This window comes from Ochlerotatus camptorhynchus, unplaced genomic scaffold (genome assembly GCF_037179485.1).
Source record: "Ochlerotatus camptorhynchus isolate MF236.1 unplaced genomic scaffold, CSIRO-AGI_Acam_v1.1 ptg000357l, whole genome shotgun sequence".
Taxonomy (NCBI): domain Eukaryota; kingdom Metazoa; phylum Arthropoda; class Insecta; order Diptera; family Culicidae; genus Ochlerotatus; species Ochlerotatus camptorhynchus.
Window position 1 is genome coordinate 4,811,923 of NW_027040845.1, and position 27,645 is coordinate 4,839,567.

General features: G+C 40.7%; 1 protein-coding gene across 1 annotated transcript; it reads left to right on the forward strand.

Moving 5' to 3' along the window:
• Nucleotides 1-5,871: 5,871 nt before the first annotated feature.
• LOC135709302 (histone H2A-like) lies at nt 5,872-6,533 on the forward strand. Its single transcript, XM_065231612.1, has one exon. It carries the CDS (start codon nt 5,998-6,000, stop codon nt 6,460-6,462), a length of 465 nt encoding a protein of 154 aa, XP_065087684.1. The 5' UTR covers nt 5,872-5,997; the 3' UTR covers nt 6,463-6,533.
• Nucleotides 6,534-27,645: the final 21,112 nt, after the last annotated feature.

Genomic DNA, 27,645 nt, shown 5'->3' on the forward strand with positions numbered 1-27,645 from the left:
CGACAACATTGGGGTAAAATGCACCGTATGATAGACAAACCATAACCTGCAAGTAGATAATGCAAAGGGATGAGGTATTTCAAATGATTATTCCTTTATGTTACATCATAAATAAGGTCTCAATAGAGTGTTAAACTGTGATTCATGAAGTAAAACATCTAAAAAAATATACTAAAAGAGAATTCGTTCAATTTTTTGCGATGTATGCTTAATTTGCAGTCGACGATTTTAACAACTGTGTCATATTTTGCATAAAATGCAATTTTTAAGGGAATCAGCAGCTCAATATATGATTTCATGATCAAGAATTAATCACTTAATTCGAGCGGATAAAATGACGTTTACTACCACTCGAACTTTGAAATGAAACATTATTTTTAGATTTTTTCTTCTAGAACCTCGAAAAAAGGGTCGAACCTCGAAAAAAGGGTCGATGGTAAAGATGGCTAGAAATCAGTTGGTCCAGTTTTGTGAAATCGCTGGTAGAAAGTCACGCCAAAACTGCTTGACAAAGTGGTCAATTATTTGTGAAACCTCCAGTTGAAAACAAACACAATCCGTTTCCCGGAAAATGCATCTGAGGAAAAGTTATCGCTGTTTTTCTATAAGTGGGCGTTTTACCCCAGGGGTGCATTATGGGTTGTTCTCCCTTACTTTTATTTATTTTCTCTACTGCGCTAAATCAAACGAGTAAAAGAAGGGATGCAGGTTATGCGCTCGAATAATTAATCATACCGTCCGGTCATTTTCCACAGAGATGGCGCTGTTCCGTTGGTAGGAAGTCAGAAAAGAAATTGAGAGAAGTGGGAATAATTCACTTTCCGTGCATATTCAGGTCCAAAAAAGTGAACGACAACATAAATAAATTAGTCACGGACTTTGTCGTTCAGTTAAATTCAAATTTGAGAGAGAAACTTGTGAGGTTGCAAGACTCGGCCATTTGTCGCAACAAAGACCATCCGGAAAGCAAATGCACAACCGTGCAGATTGGTCAAATGACTAATTCAATCATGCAGAAGCCGAAACACATAAGCCTCGGTTCGATCACGCATGCGTTAGTGTGTGCGATTATTTAAATCATCGTATTAATGCTCCACGCTAACTTAATTCTACTCAAATTAAGCATGGCTCAGCTTTGTAGTTTTAATATGTTCAATATGTATTGTTATCGTGTTAATTATTATTATTATTTTTCCATACCCAACATTATCTACCATATTCTTCCCCTCCTCTACTATAATGAGTACAGATGAAATTTATCAAAATAATTATTTTTTTCGTGCTAACATCACAAGCATAAAAGTTATCATGAGCAAATTTTTAATATTGCTGTCAACTTATTTGCGTCAAACTTCAATAATACCATCAAATTTATCATTGAAATTAACTTCATCATTGCATTTAACCTCAAAATTATCATCATCTTGAACATTGACATTAACCTGAGCTTTGCAGTCAACTTAACATAACCAACACCTTCAAAATAACCATCAAAAAATATTAACATTGCCATTAGCTTCACCATCGTTATGACCTTCAACTTTACCATAGTCTTGAATATTGCCATCAACTTTAACTTAGTCGACAACTTCAATATCACTGTCAATTTTAACATTGACATCAACATGACATTACTGTTAACTTCACCTTTATTATCAACAGCAACATTACCATCAATTTCAATAATCCCATAAACTTCATCATTGACATGAACTTCAACATCGTCATCAACTTCAACATTGAAATCAACTTATACATCATCATCAACCTCAACGTTGCAGTCAACGTCAGCATTATCATCAACTTCAACATTGACATTAATTTTGGGTAGAATATATACAAGAGTAGGTATTTTTTTTTGCTGGTGCAAATGGAAACTACTATATGCGATTTACTCAAATTTGGGTTATTGGGGGAAAAGTACTTAATGTTGGGTAGTTTTTCATCTCCGTGTACTGCCGTTATACGCATAAGAGTCCCACGGTGCATAAGGATTGCATAGAACATGGGACAGTTATGTATATAACGGCAGTGTAGAAAACCTCCGTTTTTAGAAAAATTCTCATACAACTGAGTAAAAGTGACTCGCTATCTGAAGGGTTCTCATCGGACGTGTATGAAATCCAAGAAGAAAGCTTTTGGGCGCATGGCCCCTGAAATCTCCTCAAATTTGAGTATTTACTCATCTTATCAAAATTAAATAAAAAAAGGCAAGGTAAGGTCACTCCAATAAGAATTTGAAAAAATGAAATGAATGATTTGATGAGTGAACATGGTTTTTGTGAATTTGAGTTAAAACTCAACTCAAAGTTCTAGGTTTGAACCGGCCGTGAGAAGCTCATATCAGAAATAGCTTCCAGCGTAACGTAGCGGAGACACAAAGCGTACACGGCCGAAGAAAGTTACTAGAAGTTGAGTGGAATTTCATTCATTAACGCAAATACACGGACGATCAGATCCTTCAAAATTTAGACGAGTTTACTCAATTGACCACTTTGTCAAGCAGTTTAGGTGTGACTTTCTACCAGCGATTTCACAAAACTGGAAAAAATAAATTCTATTTTTTTTTTATAAAACGCACAAATGTTGGCTACTTTCTCGAGGTACTAATAGACTGACCCTAATAAAAAATAACCATAAACGAACGATAACCCAAATCATTGAACTATTCCACAAATGGTTTGGATGATACCCAGAACACGTCGTTAAGCAAATTAACCATACAATTTTTATTAGGGGAGCAGTATCTGTTTTTATCATTTACCATCACACGCAAGGAGTAGCGCTTCAACCCAGTGTCGATGAATTGCGTTTGTTCAACTTCGTAGTTACGAAACGAGCGAAATGAACAAATGAGTTTATTATACATCAACGAATACGCGTTTGTTGATATTCACCAGTGCTCGATTATCAAACCCAAAATTGTCAAAATCAGAAGTGATCCTCAAAAGCAAAATAATCAACGAAATTTTGGGCAAAATGATTATTTTGAATATTGTCGACCACACTGCCCTAATCATCGATATTATCATCAGTTCAGCTTGAGGCAATAATTTGCCGTCGACTTATGTCTAAAAACCACGTTCTTCAGCGCTATATTTGTTTAAAATGAAAATAATCAATATCATCCCGACCAAGATGAAGACGAATATCAATATCTACAACAACAGAGGCGATAATGAGAATCCAGCCACGAATGAAGAAAAACAAATGTTATTTTTGATACTCAGAGGTTGCCTAGATCAAGGGAATTTGTTTACATCAAAATTCAAATTCATGCAGGTAGTTGGTCTATCTGTTAAGGTTTTCTTCATATTCAGCTAAATTGAGTGTAGAAGAAAGGATTTTTTATCAGCACTGAGACTGAGTGAAACCTCTATCCATTTTCCTTAGATTTGAGAAGTTTTTCCTCACGGCAAATGTATCTAACTCATAATTGTTTATCGATCACTTAAATTCACGTAAACGTACACGGCCAATTAGATCAACTCAAATTTGAGTTTGGTTTACTCATATATCGCAAAAAGTGCAGGAATTCAGCGATGATTAAATTTGCTTCAAGTTTTTCAGGTTTTTCCTGGAAAAAAATCCCGAATATGAGAAAAGTAAAGATTGGATTCTCTCAGTCTTTTGGTACATCTCCTAGACTTAGTAAAATTTTCGTCAATTTTCCTCATTTTCAAATTTACTCATCGCTGAGTTCCTGCACTTTCTGCGATTATGAGCAAACTGAACTCAAATTTGGGTTGATCTAATTGGCCGTGTAGGTCACTCATAGAAAGAGTAAAGTTTTCCGAGCTTTTTAGGAAAAACTTCTCGAATATGAGGAAAATTTAGAGAGGTTTCACTCAGTCTATAAGTATAATCCTGGACTGAGTAAAATGTTAGTCGATTTTCCTCATATTCGATTAGTTTTTACTGGAAAAGCTAGGAAAATTGGCCTACGTTATTTCGAATTTGATTGAACGATTCTCAAATATGGGTTAGATTAATTTTCCGTGTATTGGAGGATCGAACCGTGCCACTCACAGTCAGCGCTCCGCTCCGAGATGGTTTTATTACAGGTGGACAGGAGCTCACGGTCTCCCAGTGCTGGTGAGTTCTTTGCCGTTAATGTTCACGAAAAGTTCACTATTTTGCTATTCAAAACAAAAATTTGTATGGGTTTTTTTGGACAGTTTTTGGCCTGTTTCATACGACCGGAAAATGTATGCTGGTCACAAATGCCATACCAAACTGCCCCGTAATGTGGGTAGATCACCTTTTCGTGGTACGTTACGGGATGTAAGATCTACCACCGATTCCTAGTCCTGACTACTTCAAACTAGAGGAATAGGATTTTTCAGTAATCCAAGGAACACATCTTAGTCCTTGTTACCTTTTATGCCTAGTTGATAGTGACAAGACTCGGCTTTGTCTACCGAGGATGATCTTGAAAGAAGGAAAAAAAATGAGTTAGTTGTCTTCATCTATGTGATTCCTAATCTTCTATTCGTTGTTCCCTAGTTTGAAGTGGTTAAGACTAGGGTTCTGATGCATGGTCATTATCGGTGTCATACCTTAATTTTGTTGCTAAGGAATCCAATTTTGATTGACAAAGGGGCGCGCCTTTGGAGGGTGTTTCAACACTCCGAAGGGTATAAATAGCGGGACCTTTCAATTAGAGTCGGATCCTTGCGATAAATGCAAGAGTGACAACTGTAAAAAAATCGAATACTTCATCATTTCTCAATAGTGATGGAGTAATACGACATGCACTAAACTAAAGACACGGGATATACTACAATAGATCAATTTACTGGTCGCAGTAGTGTTAGGTCCCGAACAGAGGAAAAAAGTTGGAAGGGTTGTATACTAGATACAACCGCAGGGTTGGCGTTGGATAACGTCTGTTATGTGTTGTATTTAATTGTGTATATTATATTTTAGGAATATTCCTTAATAACTCTTTTGCGAAAGTTTGGTGGCCCTGAAAAGGGCCGTTTTGTTGGGCTGATGTTGTTGGGTTTGCTCTACTCTGTCGCCCTGGAGGAGCTTTGGAATGATGTTGGTAGTTCGAAGAGAGACAGCATCTCCCCTTCCAGCGTTCCCACACCCCAGTATAGTCCCCAAATTTAAGTGTAACTGTGATATTCTGGATAGAAATTGTCTTCAAAACTAACTTTTTGTCGAATTATTGGTGGCCCTGAAAAGGGCCGTTTTGGTTGTGGTTTTGGAATGATAGACTGAATAAATGATTATGTTTGAAAAATTTCAGTTTTTGCTCCGATCAACAACCATACGGGGCAATATGAGCACCCTAGTAAAAGTTAAGGTTTTGACAGGTTTTCACTAGAAAATAACATGCAGGAATCAAGTGAAATAGAAACATAAGTTCTTTTAGCAACAGTTGCGTGTATTGCTCGCTGTAGAACCAGCAGATCAGTAAAATGTAATATAGTGAATGCGATGCTTGTTTTCTTGACTGCATATCTTATAATATTCTAGAGATTTTGAGCTAATGTTACATTTCCATTATTATCTTAGACATGTAATTGAATTTTGATACGATTTTCATGGAGATGCATATTAGAAGCATTTTCAACAAGTTTGTAAAAAAAAATAGATTGAGTTAATAGGTATTATGCCCAAACGAACGGTGGCCCATCTCGCCCCGTATGGTCTTCTTGCCCCCATCGCCTCTATTGGACTGAATTCGGAAACGCTCATGTCCAACCGGTTTTCGTTTTGGGCTGGAAATTCTCTAAAGCAACATATTTAAAAAATATGGGAAAATCCGGAACATAATTAAAAATTCTTGAAATAAACGTAATAACATATTAGTAAATTATATCTGGGTAAGTATCTGGCAAGACGATTGAAAATCTGGAAAATCAAATAATTCAGGAATACTGGCAACGCTGTCTTGTTTCATGCCCGTAGAGACAACCGACACTCATCCCATTTTCAGTATTTTGCTACCCACAGTATTTATTGTACCGTCCCTGTATTCATAATATGCTACTCGACGCAGGTATAAAACCACCCTCGACGGTCGAAATGTCATCATTACAGTTTCAGCATCGAACTGTTCGTGTCGTTCGCAGTATGTCTGGACGTGGAAAAGGAGGCAAACTCAAGGGAAAGGCAAAGTCCCGTTCGAGCCGCGCTGGATTGCAGTTTCCAGTCGGTCGTATTCACCGTCTACTCCGAAAGGGCAACTATGCCGAGCGTGTTGGAGCCGGTGCTCCCGTCTACCTGGCTGCCGTGATGGAGTATCTGGCCGCTGAAGTTCTCGAGTTGGCAGGAAATGCCGCTCGTGACAACAAGAAAACCCGTATTATCCCACGTCACCTGCAGTTGGCCATCCGCAACGACGAAGAACTGAACAAACTTCTTTCCGGAGTGACCATCGCTCAGGGTGGTGTCCTGCCAAACATCCAGGCCGTCCTGTTGCCCAAGAAGACCGAAAAGAAGGCCTAAATTCGATCGAAGTTCCCACCCTTTAACAAAATCCGTCCTTTTCAGGACGACCAATTTGATGGTAAAGAGTTTCGTTTTCAAAACAGTTTCCGCGCAAGGAGTGATAAAATGAATCCATTAAAAACATGGTTGAATCTTTCTGTCATGCTCTCCCTAGTTAATTGATATCCTCATCGAGTAAGTTCGATGATGGTTGATTAGTGTAGGCGTGTCTTGAATTCCAAGAAATTAACCAGTGCAGTGTATCATTCCATCCATATCTAAAATTAGGAACGGCGCCGGTGGTGTAGTGGTAAGCGTGATTACCTCTCACTCCAGCAGGCCTGGGTTCAATCCCAGTCGGCGCCGCCGGGATGTTCTGAGGCATAACATCTCTGATCACGCCTTCCTTCGGATGGGAAGTAAAGCCGTTGGTCCCCGGTTCATGAGTTGATGGGTCGATAGGTAGGGCCCAGGTGTGGGAGCTGCCTTCCTGGCACGTCGGTAGTATTGGTGCTCAGCACGGAAAACAAGATCGACGGAAAAAAACAAACCAAAGGAAAAATATCTAAAATTAAACTAACGACTAAATTTTCAATAGCGCCCTAAAATATCCATCAGTAACGTCCCAACGACACGTTCATATAGATAAGATTGGTAAATAGCAGATTTTTAGCGATGGGCCCAATCTTAGATCCATTTCCCCTACCTTGCAGAGCTGCGGTGGCCCTGGACTTATGGCCTACATTGATGCAGCGGAATGAAATTCATTAGCAAATTACGGTTGAGATTTCAGAAATGATCGTGGTGTGCGTATTGTTCCTTCATTGCTCAACATTTACCGTTACCGTTGGGACTTCCGGTCTTCTTTGCTTAGTCAACCGGTTAATCGTATTGAAACTTCTAGATTATTATTACGCCTATACTGTGGGCTCATAGAACAATAAAACCGAGCCTGGTTAGTAGGTGAACACAAAATACCTTGGGAATGATCGTGACACGCTTCATATGGATGACGAATCGTTCTCATCTCATCCTCAGAAAATGGTACCCATTATTTTAATCGGCATCCTTTTGAAAAATTCCCCTCACAAAAAGGCTTTTCATGTACTGCCAGAGGGTAGGGGGAGAGGGGCAATTTAATTATTACTAAAATGAACGAAATTTACGATGTGCGCTTCCATCGTGCAAACTTTATTTTGATTGCCGAAGGATATACTCAAAAAATTTACCACATAGGTATCTAATGGATGAAAACCATGTGAATTTCACATAGCTAAAAATCCCACCACAAAATCACATGAATATCAGGAGGCCGATGAAAGTCATGAAAAAAGTGTCGGAAAGGCATTAGAAAATTAATCGTTAAACTCTTTCTTGATAATGTTGTGGCCCTGAAAAGGGCCATTTTTCCAACGCGCTCGGCGTAGTTGCCCGGTGAATACGACCGACTGAGAACTGCAGCAGCTGGGCATTCCATGACGGCGGCCCAGTATACCGGAGCACTGGCACCAACGCACTCGGCGTAGTTGCCCTTTCGCCCCCAGGCTCTGCTGCCGCTGCTCTGCTGCCGTTGCTCTGCTTCCGCTGCTCTGCTGCTCTGCTGCTGGGTCGACGATCGGATAGACAATGATGGAACGGTCGTTTTTTTTAGTTTAAATGATCTTTATTTTAGTTTAACTTGGACGATTACCATATAAATTTTTACTAAGTGATTTAATGATTTCTTCATCTTTAGGTATGGGCAAAATTCAAAATTTGTTTTACAGAATTAGTCCTAGACTTAGTACACGGTCGACCACCTTGGTGGGATTGGTTTGTTTTGTTTTTAGAATTTGAAGAGAAACTACTTAATACTACTATTTACAGCTTAAAACTAACCTACTCTACTATATACACTTAACCTACTATGTACAAATTGCTTATTAAAGCATGTTCAGAAAGATTGCATTTTTGAATAAATTTAGTTGTCATATCATCAATTTTGGAATCTACTTTGGGAATTTCTGCCTCTTGATGGAGGTCTGCTATTCTTGTGTCGAATGGACGATCTAGGATCATCCTCAACACTCTATTCTGTGCAACCTGGATTTTGTTCCTGTGGGTCTGAGCGCACGATTCCCACACCGGGGCGGCATAGAAGATCGCGGGGGCTATGATCTGTTTGTAGACAGCCAGTTTGTTTTGCCTTGAGAGGCGGGATCTGCGGCAAATGAGCGGATACAAACACCTAACCAAGGCGGAGCACTTAACTAGGGTTTTCTCTATGTGCGAGCGGAACAGGAGCTTCTCATCGAACAACATCCCGAGATAAGTAACATCAGTGGACCACTCGACCCTTGTACCATCCATTATTACGGTACAGGAGGGAGACGGTTTAAGTTTTAATGATTGTCTGTGAAGGAACATGATCGCTTGGGTTTTCGAGGCGTTGATTTTGATTTTCCACGTGGTGGCATAATCAGTAAAGGTGTCAAGGCATCGTTGGAGCTTGTTCGTAATTTCACGAGGCATCCTACCTTTGACGGCTATCGCGGTGTCATCTGCAAACAGAAAGAACACGCAACCGTCTCCTAGAGGAGGGATGTCCGACGTGTAGATGCTGTAAAGCAGTGGTCCCAGCAGACTCCCTTGCGGAACACCTGCTGGGATCGGAAATTGTCCCGAAAGTGAACTATTCAACGACACCCTGAACGACCTTTGCTGGAGATAGTTACGGGTGATTTTCACAAGGTATGGTGGAAAGTTGGAGTTACAAAGCTTGTATATAAGTCCGTCGTGCCAGACATTGTCAAACGCCTTTTCGACGTCTAACAAGGCCATGGCTGTGGACTTGGATACAGCTTTGTTACTCCGGATGTTATTCATCACCCGCACTAGCTGATGATTGGTGGAATGCCCCTTACGGAACCCGAACTGTTCCGGAAGAAGAATGTCATGTTCCTCCACAAACTTGTTTAGTCGGCTGAGGATCAATTTTTCGAACAGCTTGCTCAGCGCTGAGAGCAGGCTAATCGGTCTGTAGCTTGACGGTAGTGAAGGGTCTTTCCCAGGTTTGCGGATCGGGATGATTTTTGCCACCTTCCAGATGCTTGGAAAGTAGTGCAGCTCCAAGCATCTGTTGAAGGTGGCAGCTAGCAGCGAGTGCACCCTCGGGCTGAGATTTTTCAACGCTAGGTTGAATATTCCGTCAAACCCGGGAGCCTTCATGTTCTTACTGTGTTTCAGCGCTGAGCAAATTTGTTCCTCTGTAATCCGTTCTTCTGGAGGGACGGCACAAGGGGAGGCATCTAACGTCAGGACGCACTGCGCAACCTGGTTCTCGAGTGGACTTGGGATTTTAGAGCCAAGCAAATGCGACTGGGCAATGTGCTCCCCAATCGCATTGGCCTTCTCTTCGTTGGTGATAAGCCGTTCGTCATTGACTCTAAGTGGTGGAATGGGCTTGGGGTGAGACTTCAGCACCTTGGCAACCTTCCAGAATGGTCTGGAACGGTCGTCCAGGTTCTGAACGAGCCGCCCGAAACTCTCGTTCCGGATTGAGACCATTCTGGAAGCGATCTGCCGATTCAGATCGACCATTTCGTATTTACGCTGCAGATCCCCAGTCCGCTGAAACTGGCGTCTACGAACATTTCTGAGCCGAATCAAGAGTTTGGTGTGGGAATCAATTGCTTGAAACTTACCCCTCACAGGAACTCGTCGAACGCACTCTTCGTCAGCCACGGATATGGCTTGATGGAGACCCTCCAGAGCCCGGTCGATGTCCTCCACTGTGTCGAGTGGTGGGTTGTCGTCGATGTGGCGGTCGACCACGCGTCGAAACTGGACCCAGTTGACTCGATGGTAGTCCTTCCGCTGGCACGGTGCAGGGGCCACGTTGTAGCCCAGCTCGGTCAGCACCGGTTGGTGGTCCGAACTCAGGTCGTTGACGGCAACCGGCTTGGCTAATCTGGTGTTTGCCAAGAACAGGTCCAGCGTCGATGGGTTGCCCGCCGGTGATGTGAAGGTTGGTTCGTCCGGAAACCAGACGGAATAGAGACCATGCTGGGAATGGTCGAATAGCAGGCGGCCGTTTTGGTTCTGCTGGTAGTTCCGCCAGGCCTCGTGCCGGGCGTTCAGGTCCCCTCCGATTACGAAGCGGGCATTGGTGCGGGTTATGATGGCAAGGTCGTTCTTGAACTGCTGTGCTGTACCATTGCTAACGGTACATTGCCGGGGGCAGTAGACAACGATGAACCGGACGTTTCCGGTCGATGTTTCCACCTCAACGCCGACGGCCTCGATGATGGAAGTGCGGTAGTGGGGTAGGGTGCAGTACTTGATGCCTTTCTTGATGATGACCGCGACACCGCCCCCCCTGGAGCTGGTGCGATCAAGCCGGACAATGCTGTGGTCGGGCAGCCAGAAGCTGTCACCGGTCTTGAGGTGGGTCTCGGTGAGAAGGCCCACGTCGATGTCGTGCTTGCGGAGGAAGTCTGCAAGCTCAATGTTTTTCGCCCGTACGGAGCGAGCGTTCCAGTTGGCGATCTTTATGGGTTCACGGTCCATAATTAGCGACGAAGGAGATGATAGCTTGGAGCTGTTGTGTTCTTGTTGCGCAGGTGCGCTTGATGATGATGGCCTGGGCCAACAGTGTGACGATCTCATCCGTTGACAGCGGAGAATCGTCTGTAGCTTCACCGGTTGTACCGGCCAATCCCGGAGCAGGGGGATCCGTCGATGGCCCGGAGGCTTGACCGGGTACTGCAGCGGCAGCCAACTGGGCAGCAGCCAACTGTTGGTTGAGCGGGAGCGGCGCCAACACTGGAATTGGCCGTGGTTGGACCCGTGATAACGGAGGAAAGTTCTGCGCGTTGTTTTCTGGAACCTTCTTGCGACCGGGCTGGCTGTTGGACGAGGCCTTCTTCCGGATCTCGGCGTATTCGGCCCGCTTCGGACAGGCCTTACTCGTGGCCTTGTGGGCGGCACCGCAGTTGGCGCATGTGGGAGTGGCTTCCTCGATGCTGTCGCAGTTGTCGATCTTGTGGTTTTTGCCGCATTTGATGCAGCGGCTGGCCATGCGGCAATTCCTGGTGCCGTGCCCGAACAATAGGCAGTTCGAGCACTGAGTGACGCCACGGTGGGTGGGTTTATACCGCTCCCACTTCACTACGATGTGGAACAGTGTGCGTGTCGTCTGGAGATCCTTCACGGTTGTGGAGTTCTTCTCCAGATGGACCAGGTAGAGCTGGTCACGATACTTGATGGCCTTGCTGCGGGTCATCTTGTGGACTTCGACCGGCTTGAGGCCGTTCGCCTTAATCTCGTCCATTAAGGTGGTGGTGTCCATGTCGTGGAGCCCGCGCAGCACCACTTTCAGCGGCTTGGTGGCCTCGATGTCGTGGGAGAAGTACTCCAGCTTCATTCTGTCCAAGAGGGCCTGAACTGCGTTGAAGTGTTTTTCGGCCGGGACCATCAGTTTGTAGCCTTGCGTGCACCGTTGAATGGTGCAGCGAAGGCCCTGCTTAATGTAGAAATCCAGCTGCTCCCATAGCCCGGGAGGGAAGCCCTTCACATAGAAGGGTGGCAACTTAACTTTTTTCGGCACCGTCTCAGGGTCCGACTGCGGCTGCGCTCCGTTCTGCAGGGCGGAGAACGGATTGTTGCTCAGCAGCTTTTTTGCTGCTGATACGGTGGCGCTGCTGTCTTCAGGTCTGGGTCGTTTAGTTCCGGGAGGCCCCGGCTGCGGGTCCGCAACGCCTGTCGGGATGGGCAATGGGGTTTTCTTCTGCTTCTTCTGAGCTGGCTCGGTGGTCGCACCGTCTCCTGGGAGAGTCTGTTTTCCCGGTAAACCGGCACTCGCGTTACCGCGCGATTTCTTACCCATGGCTGGGTCAGCGAGAGCGTCACTACACAACGCGGAGCTAATTCGACTTGCGAACGAACGAACGAAACTAGAGAGAATTCAAATCGACTGAACTGCTCAACAGTCTGGCAGCGAATGAACTGTTATCTTTTTGACGTAGGACTTCGTCTGTGATTTATATATGGGGGTGCACTTTGTGAAAACCGAAAATGGAACATGACACAAAATTATGGATCTAAATAACTAACAAAACCACCAATTACGTACATGCATATGCTGCTTCCCCAACACAGTCATCAGGGAGTCGTTAGTAGACGAAACAAGCCGAAGTGGCATCTCATCGCCATATTCTGAACCACACGCCCCCAATGACCACACAAAATGCTCTCCAGAGTTGTAATCTTGTAACCAAACTGGAAGCAGGGGTGCAAGTGATTTTGATCGATTCTCTTCATCGACTTTCAGTTTCGTTAATAACTCAACGGCAAACACATTCATTGACACGTTTGTTGTTCTGGATGATAGAAGAGCATAGCAGAAATAGTGCGAAATAAGTTAGTGAAGCCATGGTCATCACAAGAGGAAATCGATGAGGAGAATTGACTTTCACCCCTTAATTCAGACGTCGTCATAGCAATGAAAATTAGCATCGCACCGCTTTTGGTTCGTGAGTTACACTTGTTGGTTGCAATGCTGCTGTTCGACATTTTCTAATGACCACCAAAAACATGAAATTACACTATTTTCTAGTCCAATTATTCGATTAACGATTAATAATCGTAAAGATTTTTCCAGCTATTCGACTAAATATTTATTAAATTTTCAATTATTCGAGGGCGTAGCCGACATCCCTCCTTATTTCTACTCGTTTGATTTTATTTATTTATTTATTTAGCGCAGTAGAGAAAATAAATAAGAGTACTAATTTATCCAAACAGGCATAGAGAAGAACCATGACGTGAAACAGGATCATAAATTCGCCGAAAAAAGTGTTAAGCGTCTTTCTGCTAAAGGTTAAGATTTACCAACACACTTAAAAATAACTAATTTCACACGTGACGGAATCCATCTTTGACGTAAAAGATGAGACGTAAACAAACTTGTCATGTAATATTAAGTGCTCCGAGACTGAAAAGTTCGTTGCTCGACGAAAAGTACGTTTGATTGAGCTATATTTCGCGTCTGTTATGACTCAAATTTATGTCAAAATAGACGTTCGTACGAGGGGCACGCAATAGCCTTTTTGACTGCGTTGGATTTAAAGTACAAGGTGTTTAACTATGTAATTAAGTAATTAAAAATGAAAATTAAGCATGTCATGTAATTAAAATTAATTTCGCGTAATCAAAGCAGTGCCAGTGTAATTACTGTAATTAAAACATGTAGTTCAATTTGATTACGTAATTAATGTAATTAAATTTTTTTTTTGTAATAAATGTAATTAAAGCTACACAAATGAAATTAAAAACGTACCCAAATCCTTAATTCTTGAACTATTTAAAAAAATTGAAGAAAACCCTTAACACATATTCGAATGAATTAATTTATTCAAAAACTCTTCTTACACCCTGAACTATGCATATTATTTTTTTACTATTCTACAAACATGACCAATTCTGCGAATACTTATACTAAATTTCTTGGAGCACCATGCTAGAGTTGGAAACTGAAATAATCCACTCGCGACAATCGATTTCACTTTCGTTTTGTACGTTCAACATAATGTCGTATCTAGTGCACTGTATTCGTTGAATAATGCGCTTTAATGCAGAACTAGAATAAAATCGATTGTCACGAGTGGGTTATATCGGTTTACAACTCTAGCGATAATATACAGTGAAAAGGAAGTGATACTCAGAATGAAGGCCGTGATTGCCATACAAATGAAATGAGAATCACTTAGTTGTGACGACAAGTCTTCAAATTTTACATTTCCTTAAATTCAAGCAATTCCTCGAGCAAATTTCCTCCCGATCAAAAAATGTTCGAATTTTAAGCCATGCTGCAGCACAGTTCGACAGATGATGATATTAGCTTGTGCCTGATTTAACAGATTCAATGGAATGATGTTACGCGTGAATTCTTCGATTAATTCAATATTTCTTTGAAACTTAATATTATTATACTAATAATAATTAACAGATTTAAGGCAGAGTTCATTGACAAAAAAAAAAAATATAATCAGGTTTTGGTTGCAGACACTAAGATGATTCAAACCAATTGTGTGCTTTTATTTGTATTATCGCCAACATATGATCACATCCGTATTCAGAATTGACGCGATAGCACTTATGAAATTCGCCTCCCCATTGTTCATCTTTCCATGGGTCAACTAAACAATACTATGGGCAGAACTCCAAACCGATAGGAAACGATGAGTCCCATATGCACAGGACACGAAATGATCGTTACCGATCAACTTGATACACTCAAGTTATCCGTGCTGGGAAGACAATTGCATACCAGCTGCAAATTTTTCCCGGAAGTAGCGCAGCGTGTGAATGTCCAAAGTATTCACCAGCTCCAGTGTCCGTTCAGCTGTCTGGGATAGCAAATTTGAACTCTTAATATGGTCATTACCGACGGATTTTCGTAAAATAATGAAGTTTGATATGTCACACGAGGGGTTCTGGTTCTTATTGGGAGTTGGATATCTACCCGGGGGGGTTGTGGGGGGTTGGGCCGACAATTAAATGGGACTGTGGACTGTCTAAGACCATTATTAGCCGTGCAGAATCATGAAGTTTGAAGTTTGCCCGGGGACACAGGAACATGCCCGAGAGGGCTAGTGTGACCGTCGAGTCTCATTAAGGCCATTACCAGCCAAAGTTTGGAAAATCATGAATTTTGATATGTCGCACGATGGGTTTTTGGTTCTTGTTGAGAATTGGCCACTTCTCCGGGGGCACCGGAACATGTCTTGGAGGGCTAGTGTGACCATGGACTTTCAATAAGGCCATTACTGGCCAAGATTTGTAAAATCATGAAGTTTGATATGTCGCATGATGGGTTTTGGTTCTTGTTGAGAATTGGCCACTTCCCCGGGGCACCGGAACATTTCCGGGATGCCCAATGTGATTGTGAACCATCGAAATAGCTGCCACTGGTCCAATTACATCGTTTGAGAGAGAAAAAAAAAAAAAACATGATGTTCATCGTGTGTATACTTATTACAGAACAATAAAGCCGAATGCCGACCAAAAGTGACCCCAACGGGAACCGATATAACTTAGGAACCATGAATTGATCAAAATATTTTCAGATGTATTCAGAAACTTCAATAGATTTAAGACAAAATTCAATTTGTTGTAAAAAAAATATTCAGAAATTATGTTTTTAGAGCTAATTGATTTTTGAAATCTATGCAAATTTAGACGTTAGGCACGCAAAGGTTAACATAATTTTTGTAATTCTGGTTTCGTTCGCATCCACCAAATTAAATTCGTTATTTCTTAGGTTGAACAAGGTAGCACAAACAAACATTCCTTTCATTGTCGCATTCTCCGGTGCTTTGACAGGGGCGTGATCCAGGATATAGTTCATTGCCCTGCCAACACCTCGGCAGTATTAAAATCCGACTACATTTCCAATCACGAACCGATCGTTGCATGTGAATTGGCACCAATCACCAACGTAGATTTCCTCGTAGGTCCCAGGAGATGTATGTTTATAGGGTCTATTCTGAAGTCATAACAGCGGTACCGATACAATTTATCAGAGCTGACATTATCCTTAACGTAGCAAAAGGGCCTGTGAAATTTTTGTTTCACGGGCCAATAACGAAAGGGTCTATGGGGGAAATTTAAGTACATTTCTCGTTGTACATTAATGGAGTTAATGTACTTAATTTATGCGACTTGTAATTAAAACTGAAATTTGTACTTAAAAGTAATTAAATCAAAACATTTCCGACGCTCGTAATTAAAGTAATTAATCATGTAGTTAACTGTAATTATTGTACTTAAAAAAGGCTTGCGTAGGAGTTAAAGGTTATTGCGTGCCCCTCGCGTTCGTATATGTCAGTCTCAGAGCACCTAAATTTACATGAGTTTTTCTAGGTGTGAACTTGTTGAGAGAAAAAGTTTAACGAGAAAAACTAAAAAGGGTAGGAGCTTTAGCTGGATGGACACTGATATTCTGCGGCATTCCAACCTGCCGCAGACACCTCTACGTAGCTCTGGTGTGGGAATCATGTGCACAGACTCACAGGAACAAAATCCAGGTCACTCAGAACAGAGTGCTGAGGATGGTACTTGATCGTCCTTTCGACACTGTAATAACATACTTGCACCAAGAGGCAGGCATTTCCAAAATGGATTCCAGAATTAACGAAATTAACACTAAATTTGCACAAAAATGTATTTTATCAGAACATGCTTTGATAAGCAATTTGTATATAGTAGATTAGGTAGTGTTTCTGACGGCAATGTAAACTTCGGTGAATTTTCGGATCTTCCGTGAGTAAACTCAAGTTTTGAGTGAGAATGCTTTTAGCTGTAGAAAGTTTTTTTTTTGTGATTAGCTTAATTTTAACAAACTTAAGGTATAAACTTAAAAACTAATCCACTTCACGTGTTGAAGTTCACTTTGTCAACAAACTGTTTTTAATGTGTTGTGCTATCTGTAACACAGATTCAGTAAAGGCACGGTATTACCAAGCCGGAGGCGGCGGGTTCGATTCCCGGTCCGGTCGAGGGAATCTTTAGGGTTGGAAATTTTCTCGACTTCCCTGGGCATAGAGTATCATTGTGCTTGCCACACAATATACAAATTCATGCATTGGTATTGGCATCGAAAGCTCTCAATTAATAACTGTGGAAGTGCATTTAGAACACTAAGTTGAGAGCACGCAATAAGCTAATATGCGCTAAGCAATAAGCTTGAAATGCGAACAAGAAGAAGAAGAAGCTATCTGTATATAAATTTTAATTTAATAATTGCTAGTATTTTAATTCATGTAAACTTACGATTAACACACTAAGATTATTTTACAGATTTCTGTAAAAAAATCATAGTGTGAAGAATTCAATAGATTTTACCACTAGCAAACACTTTTAATATGCGAAAGAAAATAAGTAATAGTTTTTAATCTGTCTTCGGTAAAATCCTTTTTACTATTTTTATCTGTACTCTTATAACTCTCCTTATCTGTCCTGTCACCTGTTCTGTCATCCATGATGTCAATTGTCCTGTCAAGCGTAGCGTTACGCCCAGTCAGCTGCCCTGCTGCAATTTGGCTCGCTTCAAGACCGGTATGCAATTGGCTTTCTCCAACACGTAGTTTCCTTTTTCAATTTAAAACAAACCAATCCCACCAAGGTGGTCATTCTCTAAAACAGGCCTGATAGGAATAGGAACTGTAATTAATAATAATTGAAATTTCAAAAGAACTAAAGTTGAAAAGACGCATCTGCTTCAATTGATAAATAATACCTGTAAGCCACATAAATACAAGAAATAAATATCATTTAAAGCCTTAAAAAAAAAACCAGTCCAAACCCTGTCCAGCAGCAGACGCGCCGAGACTCTTGCGAATGCCCAATTGTTGAACCAAAGAACATGGGCTTGTCCGGTCTGATTTGCTGATCCAACTGCCTACACGTCATCATCCTCTTCCAAAGGCTTCAAGCATGTACTACCATCGGCCCTTTTCAGGGCCATCAAGGTTTTTCAAAAGAGTTAAATTTCTGAACATGTTCCAACTAAAACTCATATCGAAAGGTTCTTTTCAGGGCAATCATAGTCATACTAAAGAGTATAAACAGAGAGCACCTCGCTCAAATTCCTATTCCTACACAAAATCCAAGCTCCTACTGCAGTTAACAAATTACATTTATTATGTAAGACCACGTAGTCCTACGTCACTATTGCGTTCAACCCCATAGGACTGTCCCTTGTAGTTTTTAAAATATGTGCCAAGATCTTTAAAATTCCGGAAATTGGTGACATCGATCAGAGGTGATGTACTCCTTTTCAGATGAAATAACCTATACGTCATTTTAAAGACGACTCATTTCAATGTGAGCAAATCCTTCCGACCACAAGAAGCACACAAGACTGACGCTAGCAGGGAGTTTCCTAAAGTGATTCACCATACGTATAGCTATGATATCACGTTGACATTAATCACTGTGACTTTTGTTCAAGTCATCGAAACATTCGACTCACCAAAATTCGAATGCATATGTGCGATGTTATGAAGCACATCTAGCAAAATCAAATCAGTTCACCCGAATCTTTTGCGATGCCGACTCGCGTAGTAAGCACATGAGCCTGTTTTACGGCTTTTCGGAACCATCCATCATATCAACCAGCCTTGGATAGCCCTATTTTAGCGTTTCATTTCAAGGTTTGCTTTGGCTTCATGTTTACCAAATATGAAATAGGGCTGCGGTAGTTCATTGTTGTTCTACATAGTAGCGCCGCTATCCCCCGCTGCTACCTGCTACTGCTTCAAAAAACGAAACTAGTTTGTTGTTCTCTTACACCGCCTTACGAATGTTGGCCTTACAAAAAGCACACATTCATGTTTCGGTCAGTGACGTCATATTGGTGTGTGCTTTGACTGAGAGCATAAGAAAATTCCCCGCCATCGGCAACTGTTGGAGCCCTACTGTGTTGTCATCGCGACCGCGTGGTACCCTACAAACGAAGCGCGGAAGCATTTACCTATACGGTCGTCTACGTTTGTTTAAGGGTTTATGCTTATCCTCTCATAGCACTCACTCTCTCGTGAGAGATTTTTTCTCTGCGTGGAGAGTATCTCTAGATTGAGCGACATTGATGTCGATGGAATAACAGTGATGCCATGAATTCAGATGCAAAATGTTATGCTTTATGCTTTTAACAGCTTTTAAGCATAATTATCAATATATTTTCTGTTTCCTGATCAGTTATCATTTTAATTTCCTCAAGTTTCTGATACTCTCTCAGGATGGAGAAAACACACTTTGCATTTCACTTTTATCGGTGATGGTAAGACAGTAAAAAGTTTAAGTCTGGCCGCCGTCGCTGTTTTTTGGCTTACGCCAACGCCGAACGACGTGTCGGTGGAGCGCCGATGAAAATATGTTTTCACATCGGTCTTTAGTACACATGAAAAAAATCCGTGTTCTAGTTTACACCTGTACTTGTTATACATTAACAACCCGTAAAGAAAATTCAATAAAAATACAATGATTTTCATTGTCATGACATTGGACATTTGTCATGGATATTTTGTCGAGTACCATGAAATCACAACGAAATTCACGGTTCACAACAATGACAATCATGGTATTTGAGTAATTAACAGTAAAAATAAATTTTTCTCGAAAAATTTTGATCTCATTTATTAATTTTCTTTGTATCCTTAAAAATCGGATTTGTTTTTCTTCGGTACAACTATTTAACAATAAATATTAATGTACTCAAAATTCAACAGTATAGTTCATTGTTATTTTGTTGTATTATTATGGTATTTTTTTCGGGTAGGCACACTATTTTTTTTATGGTGAAGACAAATAAGAACAATTACGAAACTCATACTATCTATTAAAATCTTGATGTTTAGCTAGATTCTCTTTGCTAGGAATAGGAAAATATAATAAAGGAGCTGAAAACATCGAAAATAAAATACCTAATAGGAAACATTATGAAAATAATTTTGGACTTTTTTAAATATAAATTTATAATAATTATATTTTTTTTCTTTTCTTTGCAATTCCATTCCAATTGGAACTTTACGCTGGATCTGAACAAATGTTTTCAAGCATATCCACAATTTTAATTAATAGTGGTCCAAGCTTGTGCAATTTTTGCAATGGTATTTTAAATTTTAAACATTCGATACTTCAATAAATACCAAGCTTTATATGCCAACTTTTCAGTTTAGTGCTGTCAGTTTTGGAGAGCGTTACTCAACTTTTTTCACAACCATTATTCAATCTGTCAGTCATACTAAATAACAGCAACCAATAAATGGCAATGTCACTTCTATGTTCATATTAATCAACTTTGCACTTGTAACTGCAAAACAAAGCTAATATAGTGAATATACACTTAGGTCTGTTTTTTACACAGGGGATATAGACCTTGTAAATGTTATTTTTAAATTCGTCGTAAAAAAAACTGAGCAGTGTGCTTCAACATGTTGTCTGTAATTCTAAGCCCTGATCACCTAGAAAATTTTCATGATTATAGTATCCAGAAAATGACGAACATACGAATCTCCATGTACCGTTCCTGCGCCTAACCGGATGATTTCAGCTGCTGCATATGAGGCATGTTCAAGTTCATGCAGGTATGTGTTTTCGGCTAACAATGTTTTTTAAGAACTGGACAACTTTCACGATTTGACGACCTCTCGACAGGTAATTGATTTAAATAGGTGTAGTTTGCCGCCTAGTACTGAAGCACAAAATTTGAAATCGCGTCGTGATGATGAAAGTAAGGAGTTAGTCATTTATTGCCAGAATTTTAATAGAATGAGAAGCGCCGCCAAATCAGTTGAAGATTAGATCTGATTGCCGATAGACGTTTTGTTCGATCGCTGCGTTGTTTTTTTTCGGTTGCTTTTGATAGCTATACAGTACTACGGTGAAATGTCGAGTGTAGTAGCCGTCACGAATACCATTGCTTTCATATTCCCGAATAATGCTGCCCAGCCAACTCTACCGGAGATGGTCCGCTTCGTGAAAGGCCTCACCGGTGATCAGGGAAAAATGGACACGGCGTATAGGAATGCTGAGGAGAGGACGGTATTCATTAAATACAAGTCCGAGGAAGACATGAGGGAAGCCCTCTCTTGTAACGATGAAAGGCAAACGTTCCATTATTCTAATGGAACACAAGTGGAGGTTTGCATGTCGGTAGCGGGTTTTAACATCCAGTACGTACGGGTGTTTGACCTACCGCCGGAGGTATCCGATCGTGATCTTGCTGCTGAACTAAACAAATTTGGGAAGATTAAGCGCTGTGTGCGGGAAAAGTATCCACCCGAATATCAACTGGATTTGTTCACCGGTGTCCGCGGAATTTACATGGATGTGGAGAAAAAAAATCCACCAGCGCTTTACTTCCTTAGCAGAAGAGGAAGAATTTTCTACAGTGGAAAAAAATTGAAATGCTTTGCTTGTGGACAAGAGGGACATCAAAAAAAGTCTTGCCGAAGGAGGAACGTAAAAATAACAAGAGACACAGGAGTAGGTGTCGAAAAGGCAATAGATTTGGAAATAGAGATGCTGGAGGAGGAAGAAGAAGAAGAAGAAGAAATCGGTACAACACTGGAAGCTGAATTGGATCACGGAAACCAGCAGAACGATCAACACAACCAGCAGCAGCAGAAGCAACCGGTATTACACTACCAACCGCAAAAGCAGCAAAAGATTGGAAACTGGACTGAGCACGTTCACCTGCATACAAAGTTGCTGAAGCAACAGCAGAAACAACAGAAGTATGCCAATGATAATTCACCACCCAGGAAGACCTTACGTCCCAGCTCTTCACGTTCGGGCACCGGATCAGATAAGTTTTAATAATTCAAATGAATTGTAATTGTTCATTCTCTTGACTCTTGGCTCCGTAAAGTTTTAATTAACAGTTGAGCCTTACAAATAAATTAAATGGATAAAAAAAGCACCGCCAAAGTGAATGAAATTTATAAAAAAAAAGTTTATGCTTGCAATTAAAGGATTTATGAAGCTATGAGATATTTTAATGATAATTGTTATTTACAAGATGCAAGAAGGGAAGGTAAAGTGTGTGTATGACACATAAAACCTGTCAATTTAGCTTTCAGAGAGTCACAATAGCGATTAGCTGTAATGATGAGCAAAGCGATAAGCGAGTAATCAGCGATCATAAAATCGCTAGTTGTGACCTTCTGATAGCAAAATTGACAAATTTTATATGTCATACACAAACTTTTCCAGCTCTTCTTGCTTCTTACACATTAAAATTATCATTATAGTATCTCATAGTTTCCTAATAACGAAAAATATCATTTTAGCTGTAATGAGCAATTACAAGCCTATTGACAAATGTAAAGAAATTTGATTAAACCAAGTAAATCATATAAAAAATCAAAATGATTGCTATTTAGATTTGCTATTTACTACCATGACTGATGATTTTTGCGTATCAGAGTCACCTTCTCCTCTTTGGAAAAATGAAATGTTCCACACTGCTATTGAATACTCCATAATGATACTTGAGAAAACCTCGGAGAAAACAGCAATGGTGGATACTAATTTGTCAGATTTTGATGACTATGGAGTTATCAAAAAAAAAAAAAATTGAACGGTTTAGATTGGCAACTTGTAATTTGTAGTCATGTTTCAGAACATGCAGTTGATGTATTCTATCAGATTATTTATTCTATTCTACACGGCGAATGAGAACGACTCAAATTTGAGTTTAGTTCACTCATAATCGCCAAAAGTGCAGGAACTCAGCGATGAGACGAGGCTCACGTTCAAATTCACTGGTCCATCGAGCGCTCCGTTTGCGAAAGGAGAATGAAAGAAATACGAAAGGGATCAGTTTCAAGAAGTGACAGTTTCATCAAATTCCCCAACTAACCATACTCAAGCAAAGTAAGAATATACAAGCTATATTGCGACTATATGGTTACTTGGGTACTCGTATGGCCGTCAGAATGGTTCATCGGTTGCGAAGTGAAGTATTTCTGAAAGTGATGTGTAATATTTCTCAATGTTTTGAATTTATCCTACCGTTACCTCAATGTTATATCACAGACAAGCACACAACACATTGAACATTTATAATTGTAAACCCTACCGCCATCTGTCGTATATACTTTGATGGGCAATACACTCCCCAACAAACAATTTGAGTTGATCAACAGCTGTATAAGCTATTTTTTAGCCCAATGTTTGTTGGGTCAACAGATGGTTGTAGTGTGTAAACGTCAAACGCTAGGGAATGTGCACCACAAATGGCAGTACTACCAACTAAGAAACATTTAAATTGACCGTTAAAAACGATTTTGATGAACGTTTTAAGAGTGTTATGTCTGCTTTTCTGTGATCATACCTTCACTATCGCAACTTCGGGTAATCTGCGAAAGTACTTGCATTTTTCTCAGGCACTTTTGATCTAACTGCAATTACTCTCTCATACTCGAAATGTGCCACGACCAAATTTGCACAACGACGCCTTATACGCTCTCTGACCGAAGCGCAGGGAACAGCAAAAGTGAGAGTGGGATGCAAAACTCAAAATTACCCAAAATTAAGTAAAAAGAACTTAATTTTAGGGTAATTTTTTTCTCTGTGTATGGATTGGAGATGTTTTCATGGCAAATTATTCATAACAAGTTTGCACCCACAGGGAGAGGTTACCTCCTGCGCAGCTGCATTTTTCGGAAAAAGGTGAATATGTGCGATTTCCACTAAGATGAAAGTGGAAATTAAGTGAATTTACTTAGGAAAGGTTGTATCATGCTGGTGATAATAAAGAATTGGTTGTATAGGACGCCAATATTCAATAAATGTTCATTTTGGCCGTTTTTAAGCAAACATATTGATACTCACAATTTTCGACGGAAAACGCACCGTAGCTTGATTTACTCAGCACGCACCATACTATAAAACGGTGCTGGATGGTCTTCAAAGTGATAACAAGATGACAAATCATCTTTATTTTGAGTAAAGGGTGATACGGTCAAAATTTGGTCAAGGGAAAACGCGTGTAAATCGGTGAAATCGTTTATTTAAAAAATCAAATTAAATTTCTTTTTCAAGTTCAATTAGTATAAAATTCAGGAAAAATATTCAGTTAGGCTTCCGCTTTTCCAAATCCGAATTGCCGGGCCTTACGCTTGACCCCTGCCATCAGATTTTGTACAGCCACCTTGTCCACCTTCTTCGCCGCAGAAAGCCAGTTTGCCTTGAACTGCTGCTCGCCCTTAGCAGTTTTTTGGTCTTCTTTAGGTTCCGCTTGACAATAGCCCAGTATTTCTCAATTGGGCGGAGCTCTGGCGTGTTGGGAGGGTTCTTGTCCTTGGGAACCACCTGCACGTTGTTGGCGGCGTACCACTCCATGGCCTTTTTACCGTAATGGCAAGATGCCAAATCCGGCCAAAACAGTACGGAACAACCGTGTTTCTTCAGGAAAGGCAGCAGACGTTTATTCAAACACTCTTTCACGTAAATTTCTTGGTTGACAGTCCCGGAAGCTATGAAAATGCTGCTTTTCAAGCCACAGGTACAGATGGCTTGCCAAACCAGATATTTCTTTGCGAACTTTGACAGTTTCATGTGCTTGAAAACATCTGCTACCTTTCCCCTTCCTTTTGCCGTATAAAACTCCTGTCCCGGAAGCTGCTTGTAGTCGGCTTTGACGTAGGTTTCGTCGTCCATTACCACGCAGTCAAACTTCGTCAGCATCGTCGTGTACAGCCTCCGGGATCGCGCTTTGGCCGTCGTATTTTGTTTATCATCGCGATTTGGAGTCACTACCTTCTTGTAAGTCGATAGTCCGGCTCGTTTTTTGGCTCGATGCACGGTTGTAGACGATACACCCAGCTTATTTGCGGCATCTCGGAGAGAGAGGTTTCGCTTGAAACTACCGGCAACTCTCTTTGTCGTCTCAGCGGCTTCCGGTTTTCGATTTCCCCCCGATCCAGACTTCCTGGCTGTCGACAAACGTTCCCCAAACACTTTAATTACATTTGTAACGGTTGATTTGGCAACTTTTAGCGATTTTGCCAACTTTGCGTGCGAGTAGCTCGGAGTTTCGCGATGCGCGAGCAACATTTTGATACGCTGCTCTTCTTGCTTGGACGGCATTTTCACAACTGAAGAGTGAATTCCAAAATCAAAATAGGAGCAACATTCTACACACACACACCTTCAAAATGAGGGGTGTTCAGGTTTTTTAAATGCAAAATTGAAAGAAATACGTCAAGTTGATATTGACCAAATTTTGACCGTATCACCCTTTAATTGAGCAATTTTCTTCTGTTTACATCATGTTTACGATGCAGCATTGATGGAGTCGTGAAATTAAATGAATATATCTTATGAAAGTTTATCTGGAAAAGTCAAAGATGCACATCAGTCTGATGTAAAAACGTTTTCTTCTTCAATTCGAATGTTACATTGGAAGGATTTTACGCAGGCTTGATGAAAATTATGATTTAATGCTATTTTTCACGAATTTTATATGGAGTCTGTCAACATTATCATCATCATGCAGTGGCGACATCTGCGTTGAGTTTTTGCGGCAATCTTCCAATTGACGTTTGTGCAGTTCCGACTGTTCCTTCTCTTTCTTCCGTTAACTGACAGTTATAACAGGAACCGCCGCAGCATAAATAAACCTCTTTGGTTGTTCTACCATCATATAGGCGGACCCCTTATTATCAGTGCCGAGTGGTTGAGATGACAAAAATTGGACAGTGAGAATTGTATTAAGAAAAAGTGGCATTTTTTTGCTTTGCTGTTGTGAGATGCACTCGCGCTTAATAGATAGAAACACGATTGATTATGATTTTGAAGGTTTCCTGGAAAAAGGTGGAGAGCGATGCGAGCAGATGGGTTTATATGCAAGAGATGAAAAAAGATTTTTCGTAGATTGATTCGCTAGTGTGAGGTTTTTTGACCATTTAAAATCGAGATTTAGATGTGTCACACCCCTCGGTTTTAACCAGATTTAGTCTTTTCACGCATATTTCTCTATCGTTAATAACTCAGTTGCAAAAGCATTCCCTGCTGTGTTTTACGTTTTTTGCACTTGTACACCGCTAACGTGTTTCGATTATGGTTGCATTATGTTTTTACAATTGGTACAATCTGAAGAAAACGCTTTTGTTTGAAGCGGTGTTCGTTGGTTCATTGTGTTGTTTTGTTGTGTTATTTTATTTTAAAAACCATACATGAAAAACCTGTTTTAACGCCGAGAAAAATTAATTTCGTAAGTAATATTAGCTTAAAGTATAAGGTACTTCTTAAGCGCGCATGCATTTTATACACGCATATTTAGGGCCTTCAACAATCTCAGCCATTATGGCTAACAGCGGTCTACATGTAAAGGATATTTCGATTCTGCTGGCTCACCGCCGAGGCATTTATATCTTCCAGAAATGGAATGGAAGTTTGTTTTGCAGGGTGCATTCATTTATTTATTTATATTAAGATCAATCAAAAATCTTATCGAGAGCAAGGGAGGTATCCACAAAAAAAAAAAAAAATCGTGTAAATCACATAAAAATTAAAGAACAACCCATATCTGCTGTATTCCGCATAAGTTACGACAGTATTATAACGCCAATAAGTACGCTAGTTTATACCCGTTCATAGTATATCATGAAGTTAACAACAATGGTTGGTCCTAAACCGTTCTACCTTATTCGAACGTTAATGGAAATAGGTTTCACATATCCAACTAGAACCTTTCCTGATGTGGTTGGGCTATAGTTCTTTTGCAAAATATAAGTAGGAAAAAGTTAAATTTCGTATGGTGAACGTTCTTAATCACCCATTGTTGGTACGGTTGGGTCTTCGAAAACCTTACTGCATTCATTCCTTTATCTTAAAGTCGGTCTCTGCTCCGCAATCTAGTGCCAATCACCGACGGGCATCGATTGCCATCCATTGACGGCAATCGAATGTGCAAGAAGACAGCTTCCACACCTGCGTAGGATATCGCACGCATGCAACACACATGGGCCGGGACCAACGACCTTACTTTCCTTGACTTGACCATAGATTTTCATGTCTCAGAAGAATCCCACCGACCTCACCCATTGGAGTGAGAAAGCAGTCACGCTTACCACTACACCGAATTGTGGTTGCATAGCCGTGCGTATCCAAAGAGAAAATCAATGAAGAGAATCTATCAGGTAGGTTTTCATCTACACACTTAATTTAGCTCAGTAAAATCTCCAACAACCGGTTACCTTGGCATTTACTTTTGCTGATATCTCTGCAAAATATATGTTTGTTAGCTGATATCTCAGCAAAATGTCATTTTTTAGCTGAGTCTCGGCAATCGTTTTACTGAATCTCAGCAAAATAAATTGCAGAACTGCTTGACTGTTGGAATCTCGGCGAAAAAAAAATAAGTGTGAAGAAATTGGCGTCATTGATCGAACGGAAGGACGCTTTCCAAGCCGTTAACAAATTATAAGCTGTTCCAATTTTAAGATGGCATCATCCTACTAATACAGGAACTCTAAACGAAACCTCATTCCCAATCTCCTCGAGGAAACCGCGACTAATCGGTTTCATCAAAACTAGACGTAAATTTAAGCGAAAAATGAATTATCGACTCCGTAAGGCTAACACGATTGAGTCTTTCATATATAAACGAAATAGCTAAAAACTACAAGGGGTTTATTTATTTATTTATTT